The sequence below is a fragment of the Neolamprologus multifasciatus genome, chromosome 20 (assembly GCF_963576455.1).
Source record: "Neolamprologus multifasciatus chromosome 20, fNeoMul1.2, whole genome shotgun sequence".
Classification (NCBI taxonomy): Eukaryota; Metazoa; Chordata; class Actinopteri; order Cichliformes; family Cichlidae; genus Neolamprologus; species Neolamprologus multifasciatus.
The window spans coordinates 25,248,464-25,272,170 of NC_140458.1; the positions used below are offsets into that span (position 1 = coordinate 25,248,464).

The following is a 23,707-nucleotide window of genomic DNA, read 5'->3' on the forward strand; positions in this document are numbered from 1 at the left end:
CACTAGTATCGTATTTGACTAAGAAGGAGAAACGCCAGCAAAGTTAAGAATACCTGTATGACTTGTACCTGTTAACCGTCTTCTACAAAGGCAGCTTAAAGTTCAGTATTTGTTTTAGGCGAGCTGCGTTTAGGTTATTTATAGTTTGTTGCCTTTGGGGCCCCTTTAGTACCATGGGAAATGGGATACTCGGGGAGTTTACTTAATAGTATCAGACTGTAGCGTGTACGCATTAAAAGCTACTGTGTCTGTAGCTCTCGGTGTCCAGAGCGGTAGTGAGCTCTCTCAGGCAGCGGGTCCCTCCCCCTCCTCCTCCCCCTCCTCCTCCCCTCTCTCCGCTTTGCTGCCTCGCTCGCTCGCTCTCAGCTGCTGCTGCTGCTGTGACTGCGCTCACTCCGCCGGGCTCTCTGCTTGTTGTTTGGTACTTTTGGTGAACTTTTCTTCCAGTGTTTCGCAACAGTGCTCTGCGAGGTTTTCGGGAAAAACTTCCTAATGCAAAAATGGACTAAAACAACGACCCGACAACGTGCGGATACTTAGGGGGAGAAAAAAAGGAGAGTATTTCTGTAGAGAGCGACCTTTCTGAGGGTTGAGTTACCGTCATGGAAGAGGACGACGGGCACCAGGAGAACGGTACCCCCGCAGCCAAGGACTCGGACCGACAGCAGCGGCTGAGGCTGTGTGTTTTAAATGAAATACTGAACACCGAGAGGGATTATGTTCGGACGTTGCTTTTCCTCCAGTCGGTAAGTTTGACATCCTCTCGCAAGTGTGTCTCCCGTACACTGGCAGAACATGATGCCAAACTCTAGTTACAAATCTGTATATTAGCGGATGTTTTTTATTTATTTCCGAATGCACGCTCATCTCGTGTATTGTTCTAGATGTTTTTCCAATCCCCGTGCTACTGTTTTTAAATCGGCATACACAGAAAAAGATTAAGAAGCAGCCTTTGCAAGGAAAAAACAAAAGCAAAAAAGCAACCCACCCCAAAGATCTAATCTGATCTAACCTGTCAGATTAAACCACAATAAATTTGCATTCAGTTTGGCGTGATTCTGTGTCCACGCGGGCTGCTTGAACCTTTACTTCAGCGCTGTCTGTGAACGCTTCTTCTGTAGGAACGGGCTTGGGACGCGCAGTTGCCGTTTGCTGCTTTTTGCGGGGCTTTTAATTGCGACGCAGACTGCCGCTGACAGCTTTGTAAAAGACCTGCGTGCATCTGAGGCTACTGTTATCAATGAAAACTTTTGAGATGTTAAACCGTGTTTCTTGGGACGTCTGCGGGGACTCATACATATTTAGTGTTTTGAGAGGAGGGTGGTGGTGTTATTCTCACCTTTCCATTGTGTGTTAAAGCTCAAGCTTGAAACAAACAAAGGAAAGGAGAGCCCAGTTCGCACATGCATTTTTTTAAAATACAAATAAATAGGTATTCATGAACATCACCCTGCCACGCCTCCTTTTTTCAGACAGCGATAAGAAACCGTTTGCTTATTCGCTCTTTGTACATCAGCTACCTCATGAATGAACGTCCTGGTAATTTTGCATGCTCCATTCAGCCGCCGAGCACAGCGCGAGTATAGATGGCACCCACCTGCAGGGGGACTATTCAATTTGTTACTTCCCCTTGTCATTTTCCGTTGGCCTTTCCTCCCCTCATCCCCGCCTTGTCATCTCTGGTAATTGTACAGTGAAGGTGGCTCCTGCCTCCAGCTGAGACTCATAACCACAGCGTGGTTAACTCCACCTCGCTGCATTTAATGTGATGACTATAATGCGACCTTACTTATTTTTCTTTTATATACAATGGCTTATTTGTCTGCTTCAGGGAAATTCCCACTGTCGTTGCCCCTTCCACATAAAGGTCAGCACAACTACGTCTATCTTTCTTTTGCACCCTGTCGACTCGATGGCAGACTTTGATTCTCATCATTTTCACTTTGCCTTTAAAAAACAGTTTATGGTGACATTGCGTTTCCTGGTGTTTTTTTTTTAACATTTCAACATATGACGCATTTTTGCTAAACAATGTCACGGTTCCCTCTTTCCTCTCTGCTGTCACGTGTTGAACTTCCTCAAAGTTCTTGAGGTGACCGGTGCAGAAGGCTCACCGCACCGCCGTGTCATGCCATTCGTGGTGTATGGCATTTTCAGAGTTATACCTACGTAATATATCTTCACTGTTCTGTATCCAGCTCAACAGTGGACTCAATTGAGGCTTATCTTCTGTTGCAAGATGGCAAAGGGACATTCTTTGACCTCCCTCCACTCTCACCACGCACAATGGTAATGATGAAGTCTCAAAGGTTTATCAGGGAAGTCTGAACATCTGAAAACTGTCAGTGCTTTGTGCCCTTCGCCATACCCTGGCCTATCATCACGTGAGCTGGGAGTCTTTTGATTTAAGCCACATGGTGTTTAGCAAGTGATGAATAGGCAAGTGATATGGTCTGGCTTGTGTGATGTAATGTTATCTCCAGGGTCTTTTCATAGAATGGTCTCTATGCCCATTTCATGAGCCAGTGAGATTTTGTTTTAAAAGTAAATACTACCATTTGGCAACTACTCAATACAATCCAGCATCTTTTAAAAAAACATTTTTTAAATGCCAATCATATCCAGCGATGTTCTGTGCTGCAGAAACTGACAGGTTGGTTATTTGTATCATCTTGTTAACAAGTGTTTCTTTGGATCGGAATGCATGTCTGTGAAGGCCTTTGTTAACAGTCATCTTCACGTGTGCACTAAAGAGGCCTGATGGCAAAACACACTGCTCCCCATTAACCTACATGCGACACTGTCCACTGAATTTTCACCTGGGGGGGTGGACGGGTGATGAGGTGCTTACGCTGCTAAAGGCAAACATGAGGATCCAGAACAAAACGAGAAAAGAAGCCTCGCTCTCCACCACCTCCTCCATGGCCAATCCTTTGCGAATCCCCCCCTCCACCACCCAGTGTTTTCTGTCCAGGGTCCAGCTCGGCAGAAAACCCTCAGTGAGAACCCTTGCTGGGAGCCAAGGCTATGTCACCATGCAGCTCACTGTGGTGTTGATAAGGAAAAGTCTGGCTGTGGGAGCTCAGAACATATGTTTCCAGTAAAGATACAGATAGGTATGGGCAGCCTATTTAAATAAAATGGTAATAAGTACGGTTTTTGTTCAGCTTCTCAGCTTTTTCTCACCCTTCCTCATTGCTTAGATAACTCCCACATTTCCCAGAATGCAGCTCATTCACAGTGCATTGAATACTAATGCATTTTACTGTGTAATGAAAAGTGAATTTTGCCTGTGACTAGAACACAGCACAGTTTACGCTTGAACAGCTTTCAAGTCCAGGCATGCTATTGTCACACCACGTGTATTGAATGTAATTGCCACTTTATTTAGTTTTGATTGTGTGAAACTCACACTAAGATGTGAATAATCTTAACCCTGTGAAGTCTATCTACCCCCCACCCCTTAACCTTATTCCCCTAGAAATAGGTTAGTTCCCCTCTGAATGTAGCGTTTGATTTACTTCTCATCATCAGTTATGACTTACTTAATTTTTCAGTGTACTGATTCTTTTTATGCATGTCAGCTTCTCTCTTATCTGTATCCGCTCGCGCTATGATTTTGTTTTCTGGTCTTGTTAAGGGTTTGATAGTACAGTAGCTGTTGACCATCTTCATCATCTGCATTGCCTTATCATTGATTTATTTTCCACCTCTCTTTATGCACTTTAAAAACCCAGTGGAAAAAAAAAGCCCTTAGCAGAGCAGCTTCTCAGCTGCAATGATTGCAATGACACACACACACAAAAAGAGATGGTTATCCGGCTTTGGCACCTCAGCCATTCTGCATGTCACTCATCCCTTGGCAATTACCAGCGCCAACAAGCTCATCCAATGTGCTGTAGGGAAGCGTGTGGGGATAGTGGTGAGGACAAGAGGTGAGAAGGGGGTTGGGGGTGTGTGAAAAGAGGGATTAGAGGATTCATTTTTTCCCCCTCACTGTTATCGCAGCAAATCTCTAAATCTATTAACTCTTTGAGCAGATCGGAAGCTGTCACATTTAACAAGCTGCTTCCTTTTTACGAAGATTGCTGTGCTCTTCAAGCTTTTGTGGCGATGCGTTCCCTTGTTTGTTTGTGTGAAATAATCACATCCTAGCTCGATAGATTTATGGGAATTTTCTTCAGGGTATGGTTTAATCTGCGCAGCTGGATTTTCCCAGCCATGATGCACCAAAATACTAGGCTATCTGTGATAGGAATGTGGTCGGTGGCGTCATACCTGCTAGATGTGAGGGATTTTCCTTGAATGCCATGAATATGATTGGTTGTCATTTAGGACTGTTTTTCTTTTTTGACCAGGCTGACCCATGTCTCGGTGAATCCTGGAAATGAATGGCCGATAGTTTTTTTTCTTGGCTTGTGACCTTCCTTCGTAATTCTGAAAAGTGAGAGATGGAAAAGAGTCGAGTGACCGCAGAGGTCCTGTCAGTGCTGCGGGATAATAGGAAACATCTGGAAGGACTGTGACCTTTACTTTGGGCCACACACAAGTGAGAGTACTCATCCGATGCTAACCCGCGCTGCCATGAAGAAGTAAAATTGTGTTTTGATGCTAGACTTTTTTTTTTTTTACACCTCTTTGGCTGTAGCTGAGCAAACAGGATGACACGGGTATACACATCTTAGTGCTCACAAAGGTAAACATGCAGATAGACAACTCCAAGCTTCCCCCTGCAAGCACAAGCCTGTGTCTACCTTTTTCCTACTTTCCTATATAATGTCCATTCATATTCCTATTCCCCACCTTTTTCTTAATGTCCTAATGTCCATCTTTCCCTCTCTCTCGTTCGCTGTCCCTCCTTAGTTGTAAAGACCAGCATCGGATTTCTCTGGGCTTGGGCGTATAAATAGCTTAAGATTTTAGCTCTCGTCGTAGCCACAACGCTGGTGGTTTCAGTTCACTGCAGCCTTTAGCTGAAGTCACACACACTCCACTCCACATATATGAGTGAGGGCATTGGGGGGCAGCCTGTGAAGACTGAACAGCAGGTAGAACAGTTACTGTGGCAGACTGCTGGGACTTTTTGAGGGTTTTTAATATTGTTGGGCTTTAAAAGCCCTGCTGGACAAACTTGGGAGTGTAGACAGTCTTCTTAGAGTCTTCTCATACAGCATGTAACTCGTAGGTTAATCAAACCTGTAAATAGTCCGTGCCTCTGAATGCAGCTGAATAATCGGTACATGCTTTGGCTTTTGTGCTAACTGTACTTCAGTTCATTACATAAGCTGCAAATTTTCATATAAATAAGGTTTCAAGCTGCTGCTGCTGTGCACCCATCAATCACAGTCTGGACAATTGGTACCTTGCAGCACGGGTACTGTGCCAGACGAACTTATTGCAATGTCGGGGTGGTAAATGTCAGTTTCTGACTTAATCTCTCTGCTTTTTTTAGTCATGTGTTTTGATAAGCTATTTTTTTGAAGCATAAGACTGCAGCAGGAATTTAAAGTATTCAAGTTAACAAGTCTAAACCACTGTAACACCCAGAGGCATGATGCAAAAGCAAAGAAAAGCTTCCTTCTCTTTCCGAGAGATGCTTGCAGATTATCAGAAGAAATCCCTTTTTACTATATCCAAGAATTTTCTCTCTTAGTAGTAGCATTTTAAGAAGTGGAGCTATTCAGGAGTGTGTTCTTTCAAATCTGTGATCTACAGAGGTCAGTAGCATTTCATCAGTTTGCATATCAATGTGTCTGATATCAGATCATGTAATGTCTGGTGAGAACTTGGACATTCACTGTTTTGTACCGGCTGGAAATGGTAAAACCGCGTATCTGGGGCACTGTGCTTTTTAACAGGGTGATATAAGATACAGCAGATGACATGGGCTGAATAGTAAAAGCAAGGCAACGTGACACCTCCAATGTTCTTCGAGATCACATCGTAGTCTGGACGAAGTTGGCGCATGTACTCTCTTAGGGGAGACACCGGGTGCAGCGACTGTGCAGCGTGGTGAAAAGGTAGCAGGATGGACGGATGTCTACAGAATGACTTCGCACAAGCTCTCCCTTGAGGGTTTGGTTTACAGACTGAGGCAGCAGGATTACAATGTTTGTTTGCTTTTTTAAATACTACCAGATGTGGGTCTTCTTTCAGGAGGGGGTTAAAGGTCATTTGCCTGATAGAAAAATGCTGGACTAGCACATCTTCACACAAAACCTATTAAGGGTACTGACTGGTGCAAAGATATTTGGTAAATCATGGACAAGCTTACCAAGCCAGTTAGTTTTAATTATACAGACTAATATAACAAACTGCCAGTTTGCCTCACAGGGCTTTAGAGTCACAGTACACAAAGTTCTGCCTTTTTCATTTTTTATTACTTTCTGATCAACTAGAAATGTTGTGATCTGGCAAACTGAATATTGCTCTGTCCACCTGGTGAATCCCCATCTAAGGGTTATTCCTGTTTAACTTTGAATTGTTTTTAACTCTCCATTAACAACAAGGTTCTTTTTGATTGGCCAAATAGAGTTTCCATAAGCTACTGAAAACAGCAGCATTATCTTCTTGGTTGTGCACTCACTACTTAATTTTAAGTCTGTTTCATACTTGTTAGAGACAGATATGCATCATACAAGAGAGGCTTATAGACAGCTCGTAATGCATATGGTGTCATTGTTATGTAGCTGCTATGTTGTACAACCAGGACTTATTTCATAATGATCATTTTAAACCAGAAGCTTAGACACTGCACTCCTGCTTTCATATAAAGTGGCAGACAGTACAGATTGAGCATGTCAGCTGTATGTGATGACCTGAGTGTTGGAGTGAACACCCAGAACATCACAAGATTTTCTTTTCCAGCTAAATGCCACAGCTAAAAACAAAGAACATTTTCACTGTTATCTTAAAATTGTTTTTGACACGACTCACTTAATTAATGAGCTTCGAGATAAACAATTTACCAACCAGCCAACTTTTCTGTTTTCAACCCCCCCGCTAGTCAAAGAAGCTCTGACAATGTTGTGGTAACTGTTCATGACAGCTGCTGACAAAATCTTGGGCATGGTAGCTGAAGGGCTTTTATTTTGGCATTTGCGAGTTGTGGTGACATTTTTGCCAACTCACGTGGCTTTATAAAAGGCTTGAGTCATACATGCGGGTACCGTAAAGTTTTTGTTCTCATGTGCTGACAGGAAACCTTTTAAGAAAAATGTTGTGATATGGCACATTAACATGTTAAGTTTTCAATTTTCTATCCATCCTGCAGGGACTCTTCAGCTTCCAAGAGCTTTTGCAGGATAGATAGTGGTTTTTATTTATTTTCTTCTTCTTTTTTTATTCACCAGACCTATTGTCTCTTTATTACAAAATTAAATGTGGCTCACTATTTAACTTGCTCTGCGGCTGAATATGGTGACTCAAAATCAACCTGCAAATATCACTTCTAGAAGTGGAAACTTACCTCGGCGTTTGCTGCATTTGTGGCTGCCAAAACGAGAAGTGAGATAGGATGTAGGTTTGTGCTTTCAGAGACTGAGAAGTACTTTTTTTTCAGACAGGCAGGGCTTTGACTAGCTGCTGTCTGCCCGTTTAATGGCATTCTCTATCAGGCTGGTAAATGCTGTTTAAGTCAGAACCAGCGAACAGTCTCTGTGATCTTCCCCCTTGCTTTGCCAAAGAGCCATTATGGTGTAATGTAAGCCACTAATTTGTGTCTTTGCCACCATTCAATTTCCTCCCTCTCTGTCCCTGTAACCTTGTTTATGTCTGCTCAGCTGCATGTTAGGTGTGGCAATCGTACTTTGGTTTAGCTTGGATGTGTACATGAAGGCAAGCTGCAATGTTCTCTTGGATACACACGTATGAATATCATGGAGTTTAGCTCGAGTGATCACCTGTGCTACATCAATTGGTTAGCCGGCAGCGTCACAGGTCACTGATGGCTCACTCAGCTTCATACTTGCCACACTCTGGTCCAGTCTGTGATACCCGTGTCTGTGGACCCCCCCACCCCCCAAAAAAACAAAAAACCAACCAAGTGTACAAATGTCCAGATGGCCTCTCCAATCTGGTCCATGATGTTATCTACTGATCAACACATGTCACCCCTCTACAGGAAAGCAACTTAGGAAAAAATTGTTGTGGATGTTCCCTTTAAAGACAGAATGTAATTTGAGCCATGTATGCTACAGGTAGAGACATTTGTAATAGGTTTTGAGATGGCTGTAACATTCAGTGAAACAAATACACAGATGTTTCCATTTCCAGCATGTCGTCCAAGTATATAAGAATAAGTGTTCTGTGCTTCTCTGTCTTTTGTTCCTGTAGAGAGAGTGGTAGAATTGATATTAAGCCTGAAAAATGTGTCCGATGCTGCCTAACGCATAAAGAACTGCACACATTGCAGTTTTCTTTAGTCCACATTGCAGCAGATACACAAAACGAATACAAAAGGAGTCAAACATTTGCTGGTTTCATTTATGAATAATTATTAGGACCACAGGTGTCCTCCTGGAAGTTTTCTCTTTTGTAGTTGGGAGCAGCTTGTTCAACAAAATGTGCAAAGCAACTTTGTGCAATACTGGACAGAAATGTCAGCAAGCTCAGAAATGTAAATTGTAAAATTCTAGCAACTGTGGAACCTTTTGAAAGTATAGTTTTGAAAGCCTAACATGCTTACTGAGACAGTCTCAACAATTTGTCATCTGAGGTGTCCAAAATACGTAGTCCGCATATTCATCGTGTGTCATCCATTCATTTGTACAGCAGGATTGTGATGAATACCCAGTCTTAGACAGGAAGTATTCGGTCCAGCGCTTTGTGCCTGTCCTCTGTCGCGGAGGCACTGTGTCATCCCCCTGTCGTGTTTAGTTTCCGCCCATGTGAACAGCTCAAAGAGCCCTGAAGTTTAAAGTCCTTCAAAGTGGAAGTGAGCGAGATGGGGAGGGGGGGGAAAAAACTGGACGAGACTCAAAGAAGACTTTGTGTTTTGGTGATTGGCGCTGCCAAAAAGGCTTTCTCTTGGAAGACAGCAAGGCACTGGTTGGTGGGTGAAGGGGAGCTGAGGGAGTTTTTGGAGGGTTGGGGAAAGATGTGAATTACGGCCTGAGAGAAAAAGAATTCTCCTAAGGTTTGCTGGGGTCCCTCATTATGGCAACGCCACGGGCCATTCTCTGGCTCTGCTGCACCCAGGCCACAAAGAGGGGATTTCTTCATTTATTTATTCAATTTCATGCCATGTCGACCCCTAAATGGCCCCATTCCCTCTCCAAAATGCCCCGTCTCCCTTTGTGACTAGCCACTCCAATCCTCTTTCCAAAAAAGAGAGATCCTTAATGGGTGCATTGTTTTAAGCTTGTTGTTGTTTTCTCTTGGATGAGAAGGGGTAGAAAGCTTGAGGCTGGTGACCTGAGAACTCGCTTAGAAAACGGCTGAATCTGTGGATCTGTGGTTCTGTTTGAGGTTTGCTTCAGTAGGTGTGGGAACCACAGCGAATTGAAAAGAGGCTCAGAGGGCCTGCTAGAAAAACCTTGACAAGTGTTCAAGCTTGTTCTTGATATACGGGGTCTCTTGTGAGATATCTGAATTGAGTGAGATGGCGCAGCATTGTTGCTGAATGCTGATGTAGCCGTGGGTAGGCAGAAAAAATGCCCTAGTTCTGTTCCCATTAACACTATTGGCCCTCTCATCATGGAGAGAAATAAGGAAAAAAATGTACTCTCAAAGAAGATAATCAAGTTTGATATTTACAGTAAAGCAACAATGTGCTTACGACAGCACGGTCTGATTGGATTTCTAATAGCAAGTCTAACACACTCCAAACTCTGCTTGTTGAAAGGATTTAATCCAGACAAATGGCTAAGGAAACATTTGACATGTACATTATGTAACCATTATACCACGTTGTTATTGATTTCCTATACATTCATATTTGCACTTGCTGTAATGAGAAATGGGATGCATACATGGTGATGGCAGCAAAACAAATGCTAATATCCCTCGTCACTTCTCACACATATTGCTGTTTATTATGAAACCTGTTAAAGCATTAATGTCATTGTCTAACAGGTCCAAGCTAAGCATGTGTGCTCACTGGGTTTCGTTTAACTACAGAAAACGACCTAAAGTATTTATCCAGCCTTGATGAGAATTCGTTTGACTGACAGCGCTTTACTCTTGTTTTCTTTTCTGTATAAACTTTCACCTCAGCTTCTAATATGGCAGCTGAGATCTACACGCACAAGTTTGTCGTTCTACGGTCCTTGGTTATTACAGATAACAATTGGCCGCTGCTGAGTGTCGAGCTTGAAAACAACCTCAGCCGCACACTGTGAGTGACCCTTAACATCCTGTGCTCGTGGCTGCTAACTTCGACTCCATATGCGTGGTCGCCTCCCGTGTTGCAACATGACCTAGTTTGACACTTGTTACATTACTTCTTGATATTTTCATGTTGGCTTCATACATTCATTGGTGAAAGGAAATGTGAAAGGGTAAATAAAATATTGTAGCTTTTTTTTTTTTTTTTTTATCAGTGGCGTGTTTTATTAGTTTTTTTTTGTAAATATGTAGGATTCTTTGCCAACAAGAAGGCTTTCACCTAAAAACGGATAAATAGGAGATGAGTCATGTTTCATAGTTTGCTTTAGCAGCAGGTAGAAAGCTGCGTTGAGAAGCAGACAAAGCAGACGTGAAGGCAGCAGGCATCTTACTAACTGTCCACTGGAGCGAAAACATAGCCTTCACCAACATATGGTCCATCTGCATCTTCACACCTTACTGTCTGGCCCTTCTTCGCTCTGATAAACCTCAGCATCTAGCAACACCCACCGCCCAATCAAACCCACAATGACACTTTGGCTGTCAGTCATAATAAATGCTGCCTTATGCCTTGCATGACAAGAGACATAAGCGTTTGGTATGATTGCACTATTTTGGGTTTAAGGCGATGACAAGCTGTAAACCTGAAGCTTCTGCAGTGGGTGTACGTTAAAAATGAAAATGACCTAAAGCTTATAGTTTTCCATTTCAGTCCATTCATTTTTATCCACACCAATAAATAAAAAAAAAAAATCTAAAAAAAAATCTGCAATTCCTTTGTCTTGAGAGCACGGTGTGATTTATTTCTTTGTTACAGCTTGGTTGCACGCTAGCACAAAGTCGTCAGACTTTACTTAGAACAGCTGAGTTAGTGGCCTTCAAACATGTCGTATACTTCCTTTTCACAAAAGCCACACTTCCTGTCCAGAAATGGCATCTGCTGCTTTTGTGTTGAGAGGAGCTGCTTCATTCTGCCGACGTGTTTGTTTTCCTTTCTCGCCTGACTTGAGCCGCCTATGTTCTCGAGAAGAAAACGAAATTCTTGTCGTCGAATTTGAGCGTCAAAACAAGACAAAGAAAAGCACTGGCCTTTGTTCTGTGCCATTGCTCTGTTTTCACTTCCTGTTTGCATGTCACACAGTCGCGCAGAGGCATGCGTGTGCACTTCTTCTGTTGCAGTTTGGGATTTTTTAACTTGTCTTCAGTTTTTCTTGCACACACTTTTTTTTTCCAATAAACAGAAAAACAGAAAGAAACGAGTGACTCAGTTTGGTGGGATCCCCCAAACTTACTTCAACCTGCTCACATGCTGCTTGAACAAGTGGCACATTTGACAGCATTCATGCAATTTGTGGGAGAAAGTGATGCATGTATATCCATGAACTGTACATAAACTGTCTGGCACCATCATATTTTTTTTGAGTGATATTGGAGTGACATAGACAGTCACTATGAATTTGCACTTTCCAGTGCCATCACTGCCTTCCACACTAAAGTACCCACTACTGCTGTGTCTAGAAGTGTATTTAAATTTGCACTAACTTGCACACTAATTTTCATATTTTCAGTGGACATGAGGGCAATTTACTGAGTGACAAGAGGTTTCACACACAGCATTTGACTGAAAATCAAATCTTGCTTATATCATGTACACCAGATAACTTATAAGTGAATTCAGAGGTGTGGGTGTGGGGTTGGGAAAATGCTAACAAAAAATTTTTAAGCTAGCACACATATTTCTAGGGGAAAAAAGACTCTTGTCATTGTTATATATTGTTATATTTAAAGCTTGCTTTTAAGGGTTTTTTTTCTACATATGAAAAATAAAGTTTTAACAGGCCTCTGTGCAATCCTTTAAAAAACTAAATGTAACCCATGATTTGATAGCTTGTAGATGTGCCTTTAGCAGCAATAACTTGCAATAACAAGCAATCTGCCCTACTTTTCTGTACAAGATTGCTTCACAGAGGTTTGATGGCATTCATTTATACACAGCTCTCATAGGGTCCTGCCACACAATTTCAGTTGTATATAGTCAACTGCAATGTCCTTATGTCCTGTGGCTGCAAAATCCTCACCCCTCCACCACCGTGCTCGACGGTTGATATGCTTTGTTTGGATTTCATTGCTGTGCATTATGACTTAACATCTCCACTTTGCCCTCATTTGTCCGAAAGACATTGTTCCACAAGTTTTGTGGTTTGTTTGTTTATTTGTAAACCTAAGCCATGCTGCTATGTTCCTTTTACAGAGAAGTGACTTTCTCCATGCATGCCATACTTGTTTTGCTGTTTTCTAATTGTGCTGTCATTAACTTAAACATTTAATGTGTTAACTGAGGCCTTTAGAGTCTCTTGTTTTATTTTTTTTCCGGTTTCTCTGAGCAGTGCACAGTCTGACCTTGAGGTGAATTTGTTGGGATTGTCCATTCCTACCACATTGTGGTATTGTGTTAGCACATACCTGAAAGAAGTGCGTTTGTTTAGCAGCACCTGGCAGCTACATACTCTCTTACTTCCTATGAAAGCAGCAAGGATGTACTTGGGTTTTTCACATAGTTGCGAAGAGCGATGTGAAAACTTTATCACATGACTGTATTTGGTTTCTCTCTTTGTACAGCTAATTAAAAAAGCTTTAGTTTGACTCTCACTATTTAAATTCTAAAGCAATAAACATAACTGTCATGCTTGAACTCTTTTCGATCCCTGTAAAGAGTCACAGCTAAGAAATTTTAATAATGGCTGACATTTTCCTGTGTATTGCTCTCATCATTGTGAGTTTCAACCCCAGTGAGTTTCTCTAAGTACTTTCAAAAGCATTGTGGGCTTCTCTTCATAGGGAGAAAAAAACCCAAAAAGAGTTTTTAATAATGATTGAGCAATAGTAAAGAAAACTTGAGCAAAATAATAAGAGACGCTGAAAAGTTTGCATAACAGCAGTGTGGATTTTTAAATGTCTAACTGCCAAGAATTTCATATATATGTATAAAAAAATCAAAAAAACAAAGATGTGTTCACAGTATGATGATACACTTTGAGAATGACTTTCAACTACTTCCTGTATGGAGGATGTTGGAGTTTCCAGTGTATATCATAATGAAATGTCAGTGGGTATAATGCTGCATCAGTGTGCTTGGCAGCTACTTTGTGGTTTGCCAAGGAGCTTCTGGTTGTGTTACTTGTCTCCTGTGGGATTGCATCACGAGCAGCTTTCCCTTTCTGCCGTTCACCCCTGTGGCATCATGTGCAATATCCTCGCTGTGCTCTGTGCTGCAGCTGAGCCCTCCTCCGAGCCAGTCTGACTCATTGTTATGAGTCCAGAAGTATCACAAAACTGAGTCTGTGTCCCATATGACCAACTATTATTAACACACTGATTGATATCGTTTCTATTTTTAGGTATTGAAGCGTAACAAGGTGCGCCATCTAATGCGATCTACACAGGAAAACCAGTGCGGGAGAGGCTACACTGCACTCCCTCTTTTCATCCCCCTACTGTTTTTGATTTGTTGGGGAGCTTTTGAAACACCGTCATGCCCTTTTCCATCTCCATCAAATTCATAGTGAACTGACTCAGATTTCAGACATCTAAACACAGACTTGTCAGCCAGAGCCAGTACAGGCAGGGTTATTGTTGTTGTTCATCAGTCAAGCAAATATTATTTATCAATGTCTGATCCTCCACTAAACAGGATTACACAGACACACACATGCCTCGCCTTGCTGATGATGACGTGCTGATGTCAGAGAAGAGACAGATAAGGTCACCTGAGATGAAGATGGCGATATGAAAGTAAACAAGGACCATCAGACGCATCTTGCCGTCTCTGAGTTTGGTAATTAAGCAGTAATGAGCACAACAACTGCACACAGTGGTGTAGAGTAGAATTACAGTGTTCGTAAACAACTGGCTTAACTGCGTGCTGTGGAAAGAGCGGGTCTTGTCAATATACGTATCGTATTTCCAGTTTGTGTGCATGTGCGTAATGCTCTGAGATACTGTCCTCTCTATCGTGCATGATTTGTAATATGCTGAGGGTTTTCTTAAAGTGCAGTCACATCTGCTTATTCTACGGTAGCGCAATAGAAGGAGAAATATTGGATCTTCCACAGTGACAAAGCCAATAACATTCATAACTTGTCATATATCAACTTATTTCGATTGCAGAGGAAGTCAAAACAAATGATGTCAGAGTATCTCTAACTTCTGCTTGAGCATGACTGGAAGGAAGTTACAGTCTCTGGTGGTCATTAGTGGAAAGGCCCAATAAATAGCCAAATATGAAAATAAGCCCAGACTGCGGTTTGTCCAATTATGATACTTGGCTGTTTGCGCACAATGAACTGCTGTCCATCAGATGTCAACACATTTCCAATTACACCCAGAGTACCTTTCTCTGGGGCAATTTCCTGTTTCTGATTTCATTCACGCGCTGAAAACAATTACTGTACAAACTGCGTAAAAGTCTCAGTTTGAGTAAACTTGGACATGCTTGGGGTGCATGCTCAGTTTATGCTCTGCACTGTCCTGTATTCTGGCTTCCCTGTAGCCTGCCTTAGTCATGATGGTGGACGGAGAGAGCCAATTTTCTCTCCAAATAAACCTGTCTTCTTTTGTGATGGAACAATGAAGACAGCCAATACAACTCTGGGGGGAGACTGTCCTTGTTGGGGTTAGACTTTGACTGAAAGGAATTCTTTGTTCCTTCTTCCTACCATCCTCCCTGCTGATTCCTGTCTCACCACATCTGTGTGGCACATTTGTTAAAGGAGTGATTCCTGCCTGGATGGTAGCTGTCACAGAGGAATACATGAATAACAGATACTTTACACCTCACCGTCTCCTCCACCATTGTCCCCTTGCTCGTTGTTGTTTGTTCTGTTTTCACCCTTTGCCTCCTTGGCTCTTTTCTTCACCCGCCACACCCTCACTCAGCGCTAACCCTGTCTGAAAGCAACTGAGGAAAAGCTCTGTTTCCTGCCTGTCTCGTATCCTCTGCTGGGGAGCAATCTCTCACTTGAGTGACTCCTACAGTGTGGACACGGTACAAGCTGCCATATGGGAGATTTAATTAGTGTATGCCTCAAGCACAATCAGCTCCCTCCCAAAAAAACAAAACAAAAAAACAGTCGAGAACATGACAACTACCGCTTCCCTTTAATACTGGTCTTAATTAGCGAGGTCACAGCTCACTGCCGTGAGGAGCCGTGCTTTCTATTTTTGGTGCGACTTACGCAAAAGCTAGTAAAGAGAGGCAGAAACAGAAAAAAAGGCAGAGGAAATTATAAAATTGCTGCCTGACTGCTTGGTTGGCTGGGTTCTGTCTTTAGAGTGAACGCCTGATTAGGAGTGTCAGTCTTTAATTATGGGAAGTGACTTTCTGTAACTGGTGCTATGTGGAACTGCAGGGAGCGTGAAAAGGTTTTCTATAAATGACACACTTCACCTAAATTACAAAAACTGATCCTGTTACTTAACATATGTATTTATTTAGGCAGTTTGTGTTATAAAGGTGTCATTAGGTTTCATAGGGACTATTTTCTTTAGTGGAGCATGTTCAACCTGACAACTCTAGCGTCGGATTGCACCTAATGCTGAATGTTTAATGCATTTTGAGTACTGAGCATCAAAAGCAGCCCATACTCAATGCTGGTGGTCAGATTATTAGAGATGTTATAGGGAAAATGTTTGTGTCTTTAGTCGATATTTTGCTGTAGCTAAAATCTTTTTTCCCCTTGATTATGCATTTAGATCGTAGACATATTTTGCTAAGGGGGTGATATTAAAACTGTTATACAATTCTATACCAGATAAGCTAAAATGCATGTAGCAACCAATCCTCAGTTTAATCCCTGCAAAAGCCAGAGATGCTGTGTTTTCCTCCTCTCTATCTGTGTTTGCTGTCTATCTTTAACCATAACTTTGGATGGAAGAAAGTATTGCTTTGCAACCTGCAATGAAACATTTATTGCATTGTCATTTGGCACTGTTAGTGATAATGTCCTATAACCTTTTTTACTAGAGTCATGCATTATTTATTGATCCATTGTGCTCGTGTTTGGGTTGACACTGGATCTCACAACTTGAACCATAAAGCAAACACGTAGAAGCGGCACCTTTTAACATGACATTGTTGGCATGCATAAGGATCATGGTGTCATACTTTTGTACCAAAAGTATCGGGCGAAGGCTTCTTGTTTAGAGCAGTAGTCTCACTTAAACCAGGACTTCTTTGTAACACCCTTGATTCACATGGAAAGCTATCAATTTCTAAATCTGAGGCAATGAAATGCAGGCAGACACAACAGCAGGAGCCGGGTTGATGAAGTAGGCTTCAGGATAGAGTTTTATTCATCGGTTCAGGGATGCATATCTCCTTTCTGATATCCCAGTATTGGCGTCTGAAGGGCAGTCAGACTGAGGCAGGTTAAGCCTGTGAGACACAGGGCAATAGACAGAGAAATGGGGAAGAGAGAATAAAAGAAACTGTTTGCAGATTCACTTCCCTTCTATTCACCATTTTTTTTCTTTTTTCCCCCAAGTCAGGATCTGATTGGCAGGCACCAACACACACAAAAACTGTGCTGCACACGCAAGCAAAGCTCAACTTGACACGAGCCTTATTATGAGCTATGTTGGTGTAGTGCTGTGCGTAGACACTGCAACAGTGAAACAGTTCATTTTGGAGGATGTCTTACAGTTGAATGCTCAGGCGCTTTAGGATCCATACAGCGAGGCTTTAAGTGTAAAAGGAAAACACGTCTTGTCTTATTAGACCCAAGGGACAATGAAACAGCCCCAAAATGTCTGTTTGGTACCTGAAAAGACATTTTCATGAAGCATTTAAGAGTAAATGTGGTTTTCTGTTCAAAGGCTCATGTGGTTATGTTAATGCAATGAATCTGTCTGCACTGTATCTGTTTCCTCAAAGCTAAGATCACCTATATCCTAAATTTAAAACAGTCCCAAGAGGGAAGCTGGACTTCCACTTCCAGACCACTTTTTGCATGCACAAGTCACGGTGCATGATTACCAAAACCTAAAGAGACTAACAATTTCCAGATATTCTCCTCCATTTTTATATATATAGTCATAGATGTACATTCGGGGTATCAAACATAAGGCTAGGGGGGCAGAATCTGTCTGACAAAGACTATAAGCTGTTGAACTGGACAGCTTTGGAAAATGTAAAGGAGTGTTTAATTTAAGTTTTGCAACTTTTCCTGTTGATAAAGAACCTTTCTTAGTTTTTCTTAGTAAAGAACATTGTTTAATAGCTACCCTGGTCTGACCCACTTAAGATCAACGATGTAAAATCATTTTGACATGTCTGATGAACATGCTTTAGCCGTCTGCCTTATTGACAGTAAAGTGTGGGACATTTTAAACCCGTTTTGTGTTCGTCTCCTCCACAGGCATTTCTGCACAGAATCAGACAAACTCCAGACGACCAACAGTGTCTCTCACCTGAACATGTCAAGGTATGGCCAGTTTTTTATTGCAAATATCAAAATGTCAGAAATCGTCCATGTGAAAATGCTAATTGGTCATTAATGTCTTTACTTTTCCCTCATCTCTGTGCTCCTCTGTGGTCTCCTCTTTTCCTTCCCTTCTTTGCTATATGCCCTCCTTTTACATCATCCTCTCATTTTATAGATTCTGTTTTCCAATATCGAGGACATCCTTAAGCTGCACCAGGGGGTGTTGTCTGCAGTGGAATACAGCCTGTTGCCTGAACCTCAGCCTCACCATGCACTGGGGCATGTGTTCCTCCAGTTTGTAAGTGCAGGACACACAAAGAGATTCTCGTAAAACTGCACACTGTTACAGGCACAAGCTCGTAGGCATGCATATAGGAGAAGCTGGATGTCTGAATGCCTCTTCCATGCAGATACACACACATAAGCTCTTTTCATGGACTGCCCGTAACCACAGATGCAGGGAAAGCGTGCAAAGCCTTGTGTGGAAATACCCTTTAATGCTCTCTTTCTCACATGAAGCACCCCTCCCATCTCCTGGACTCCCTATTCACCAATACACATTCTCTACCCCCACCCAACCCGTTGCGTTTTCCGCCTTCACAGAACTGACCTGCATCCTGTCAGGCAAAAACAGTCTGTCTTCCTTCAGTTTCTCTACATCAGTCTTTGCTAACATCTCCTACTTTTTACGAATCCATCCCTCCATATTCTTCTCAACTCTGCAACCCCAGTGCACAATCCTGCACCCCACCCACCCCGCTCCACTCAGTTTGAACTCGTTTGGCCTGAGGAAACAAACAAAGAAGGGTCTGTGTCCGGGGAGGAAGAGATGGTGTGTCACTCAGAGAGGGGACAATGCTTCTGCTGGTAGCACTCAATCTCAGGCTTCTTCTCTGGGTCTCTGTTTGTGTCTCTCTGATAAACTATCTTGACTTTACTTTCACTGAGGCACTAAATACATCACCTAGGTATTCTATCAGGGCTCTGCTCCACCAACCTACACGACAGTATCGCCAGAGGCAGAGTGACATTTTTTCCATCCAGCTGCAAAAATCCAGCTGCAGCCAGTATTTGGTGACTTTCCAAAGAGTAAACCCAACAATTAATAAATCCTGCCTTCGCAGCAGATTTTGTGGCTGATAACTGTATTTAGACTCCAGTCTCTGTCCATACAACACACCAACTGTTTTTGGTGAAATCATCTCGCAATCAGATCAGTTCAAACGTTCAACACAAAGTGCTCTATTGGGGTGATTGGGGGTACTCTGAGGTCTTTGAGATCTGATTATTTGATATTCTATAAGAAGGAGGAGAACAATTTTAAATTTGATTCTGGATTTAACAGGGAGCCAATGAAGAGACGCCAGTATGGGAGAAATATGCTCTCTGTCAGTACTCTCACTCCAGCATTTTGGATCAACTGAAGGCTTTTCACTGAGTTTAACCACAACCTGATAATAATTAATTATAATCAGTTGCAATTGATCTGCCACCTGCTTGCAGTGTGGATGACATTTAATAACTTCTGCAGGAAGCTGCTGAAGTGGCTTATCAGAATATGTTCTCACACATGTGCGAGCTGTGACAGTCATTTGGTTTGTCAGACGGAGCGTGAGTGTGGGAAATTGATTAAAGGAGCTTATTGTTCTTTTTTAATTTCTCCATGGTCAGACTGATGTATATGCAGAGACTTTTTTTTAGCTCCCTCGGACTGAAGCACAGGAAAGGACAACTTTGCCGGGACATCATGATGTTTTGCGGTAACACTTTTCTGGAAGTTTTCAACACAGGGAGGACTGTAACCATATTTCATATTTGATAGCAAAGGGAATTTTTGCCCATCTGGAAGTTGTGCTAATTGTAAATGACATACTGAGGAATACTGAATTACTAATGCCTTACTAATGCTTTGTGTTTTCTTGCTGTTGTTCCCGTTCATCTTTATTTGATCTCTCGGCATGTATTCGTGCGTGATAGTGTTTGCCACTCTCTTTGTGTGCGCGTTTCTCTTGAAGCATTGAGCCACCCACACTCCACCTTTTCCTGCTGCATATCCATTACACCTCCCTCACCAAGCCACGACCTTTGTCTCCTTCAGCACTCACACCTCTCAGCCAATCGGCTGGCCCCGTCTGGCAACCTCCAGCCGTGGCCCTTGACCTCGATCAGAGGTCAACACCATGACTGGGATTTTATTAACCCCCCCGCATTGTTCCACAAGGAGGTCTGCCACTCACAGCTAGGGATGAAAAACTGGAAGATTCATTGCTTTTCAAAGTCAGATGTTGCCAAGATGGTTTGGAAGGCTTTAAAAGAAAGAAAAAGAATACTCTTTGATGTCGAATTAAATAAAAAATAAATCTCTTTAACCGAAACACTGATGTCATAAAATTGTGAATGAAATAAAACATTGTGCAGTTCTGACCAACTATTATTTACCTTACTAACTAGAGGCTAACATGAATGAGTCTCTTTCCTCTTTTAACCACACGCGCGCGCACACACACACACACACACACACACACACACACACACACACACACACACACACACACACACACAGTTGTTAATCCCTTGTTTAAAGATCACTGTATTTAAACTGTGCAGAGGTGAAAAAGTGACTCATGTCAGAGGAGAAATCAGAGACATCAATATTTGCTCTATTTCAGGGAATGTATATGCGAGTGCTGTGCAAGAAGCAACAGTCATGTCATTATGCATGCTCTGACCTCGCTGAACTACACCCATTCTGCTTTGACTCAATGTGATTCCTCAGTGTGATGCTACTCTCTCATTTAGTCTCCAGAATAACATTCCAGGGATGAAGGATTCAAATAAAGACTTATGTTTATCAAAGGAACACGCAAAATCTTTGCGCTATTCTGGGCACAAGTGATGTTTTTCAGTTTTTTGGAGTAGAAATTAAAGCGTCACATTTTGGCGCCGGTTTAGGCTTATAAGCTACTTTACAGGTACCTGAATCGACTATGTTGTTGTCATCTGAGGAAAGGAAATACCTGAGAGTTTGCCTCAGTTAGAAGCATAGTTGGAGTTGCACAGAGGCATGCAGAAGGGTTGAGCAGAAGGGTTTCATTGCACATAGCAATGAGAGCAAAAATAGTTATACATTGCAAACTGGTATACAGTGGTTTCCCTAACACCACCTTCAGATTGCTAATTATTCTGTTCTATATTCTTTACCTGGCAGCAGACCAGCAGAATTCATATTCTGCTCATGTTACAGGTATTGAAGGGAAGCCTTTGGATGTTTTAAGTTGGTGATTAGGGTCATGCTGCTACTTTTCCTATGCTTAAACTGTTAAATTTTATGCTGTTCACGTTTCAATCGGACGATTTATGAAGCCTAACACGAAGTATGTATATTTTTGGAGAACAAAACATTGTTGAACATTTTGAACAATGCTGAGTTAGTTATAGGATGTACTCACACAGCATGTTTAATCCCCCAAGTCCAGTTTGTTTGACCGTTGTGGGCTTGAAAAAGCGAGCTAAGGAACAGTTCAGTTGATCTTGTTGGACTTAATGCCCAAGCACAGAACATGAAAGGCCGCTTCAGCACAGCCCAACTGAAAATCAGTGTATCAGATAACTGATAAATCTACAAGGCAAGCAAGATTTGCCAAATAGTAAGCCGCAAAGCAAACAGAATCACGAACTCCCATTGTGCTGCGCAAAGCGATTCGATTTTGATTCAACAAAAATCATCACATTGTGAAGAAATTCATGTGAGAGTGAGGATGGGAGGGATGATGCTCATATGCTCAGATTTGTGTAGTTGTTGTGTGTGTGTGTGTGTGTGGGGGGGGGGGGCAGGCTCTGCAAGCAAATGGGCATAGTACAGTCTTATAGTTTTATTATGATGTGAGTTCGGACTTTGATACTGTTTTAATGCCGCAGCTGCTTCCTGTTTAAAAGGCAGGGGGTTGTCTGATTGGGGTTTTCTCTCTATTATTGATTACTTCTCTGTATTAAAGCACCTTGAGGAGACTTTTATAATGATCTGGCTCTGTATAAATAACATTGAATTGAATTTGCATAGAGGTTGGAGTTAGGGTGGACATCCCAAGCAGCTCAGAAGCTATAACCGTACGTTATCCACAAGATGCAGTGACTCTACGATACTCTGATCACTGCTTTATAGGAATCTACAACACATTGAGTTATCTGAGTAACTAAAGGAAAAAAAAACATTGAGAAGGCCAAAAGCAGGAGTAAATTCAGTCACTGCTCTGTGGTGTGTGAGTGTTTATCATTACTGTTGTGCTGTTTCAGTAATGTGTTAATTCAGTTAATTAACTCTAGGCATTGCTTTCCCCGTGGGCTTTTTGTACAACCCAGTTGATTTTAATTCTATCCTGTTATGATTAGAACTCTTGGCATGTGTAGTACAGTTAGTAGCAATAGTAATAGCCCTTGTTACTGTGTCACTGTTGAATACAGTATGTGTGAACAAGCACACCAAAAGGATTTCTTGAGCTGCGTGCTGTATTAAGTCAGTTTGACAGAATCTGGGGTTTCACACCATATGCCAACCCAGCTGCTGCTCCCAGTAGTTCAGTGCTCCCCTGCCAAAAGTGGCTTTGGGTGTGTTTGTGGTCCTCCCTGTGTGGTTAAAAGATCCCCACCGTTTACACTGTGCAGCCTACTTGTGGTAAACATCTATAAAAGAGTTTCAGCTCCCTGGTCAAAGGGAATAAGATGGAGTAGAGAGGGGTTCTATAAAAAGAGCTGTTAGCTTTGTTTGGCTGGTGCTGTCTGTCACCGCCAATGGTTTTGTATTTTTTTTTTTTTTTTGGGGGGGGGGTAAAAACAGGCACATGCACACTGAGTGGCGAGCTGTGTATGTGTGTGGGAGCAAAACCGCGTGCATGGTTGATTTGCACATCCGCATCTACAGGAAGTTGGTTTTGCAGGCCTTTGTTATCTGAAAGGTGCCATCAGTGACTGAGTATTGTTTATTCTTTTGCAACATTGTAGCCTGGCCAGATGTGAATGCGAACACCTTCAGGCAACTGCACGTCAGTTAAGGCTGAAAGTAGCGTCCACACACCTGCAGTTTTGGATTTCACTTACAAGACTGTTTCAAGTGACGGTTTCACTCACTAGACCTCAACATCAGGCCCCACCGTGCACAAAGTTTCACATCCCAATTACTACAAAACTCCCAAGAATACATGAGATGTTTATAAGCTACAGGGTGTAAGTTTGACTTCAGCTGTGATGCAGTGTGTATGCTGCTGTCTACAGTGTTTTGCATAAATAATGCAGTTCACAGGACACTGTGTATCCACCAGCCCAAGTGTTGAATTACGTATTGTAAAGAAAAGAACATGGCAACCCGACAGAAGCTTGTGCATTAGGGTGTGTGTTTGCATTGCTACACAGTGATGCTATAATCTTAAAAAAAGAGGAACTGTTATATCTTGTATGTAGTTTATTTATTAATTTCCCCTATGATGCATGCTACTTTTGAAAAGAGAAGTGTGACAAAGGATGTCGATGAATGCTTTTGCTTCACGATTGAAATAGTTCTGAAAGTATTTCTGCAGTAGTCTTTTGGTCCCTTTGCAATCCATGTCATCTACACTTAATTACAAACCACCTACATTTAATTGAAGTCATTTCAGAAGACAATATTTCCAGTTTGCGTTTGTTGATGTGTCTCTTTTTTTACCAGTCTGTCTACTCTCAAATCATATGTGTGTAATTCATGATAAGAGATTTTGTACTTGTTTAAATACAGGACACTATGGTCCATAAAGAGAATTTTATTTACATTCTTTTCTTGTGGTTTACTACGTTACATTATGTTATAATGATTTACAAATTATGTTGAATCGGCCATGCTTGTACCGTGTATGTTGCACCAAACTGGAAAG

General features: G+C 42.0%; 1 protein-coding gene across 3 annotated transcripts in view; it reads left to right on the forward strand.

Annotated features, from left to right (window-relative positions):
• Positions 1-253: 253 nt before the first annotated feature.
• Positions 254-23,707, forward strand: part of prex1 (phosphatidylinositol-3,4,5-trisphosphate-dependent Rac exchange factor 1) — an 80,410-nt gene continuing 56,956 nt past the window's right edge. The window contains exons 1-3 of one of the 3 annotated variants that reach the window (XM_085144734.1): positions 254-746; positions 17,742-17,807; positions 17,983-18,105. In XM_085144734.1, coding sequence (XP_085000860.1) covers positions 603-746; positions 17,742-17,807; positions 17,983-18,105 — 333 coding nt within the window. In that variant the 5' untranslated portion in view covers positions 254-602. The remainder of the gene's footprint in view (positions 747-17,741; positions 17,808-17,982; positions 18,106-23,707) is intronic. The other 2 variants (XM_085144736.1, XM_085144735.1) reach the window with 2 other exon arrangements.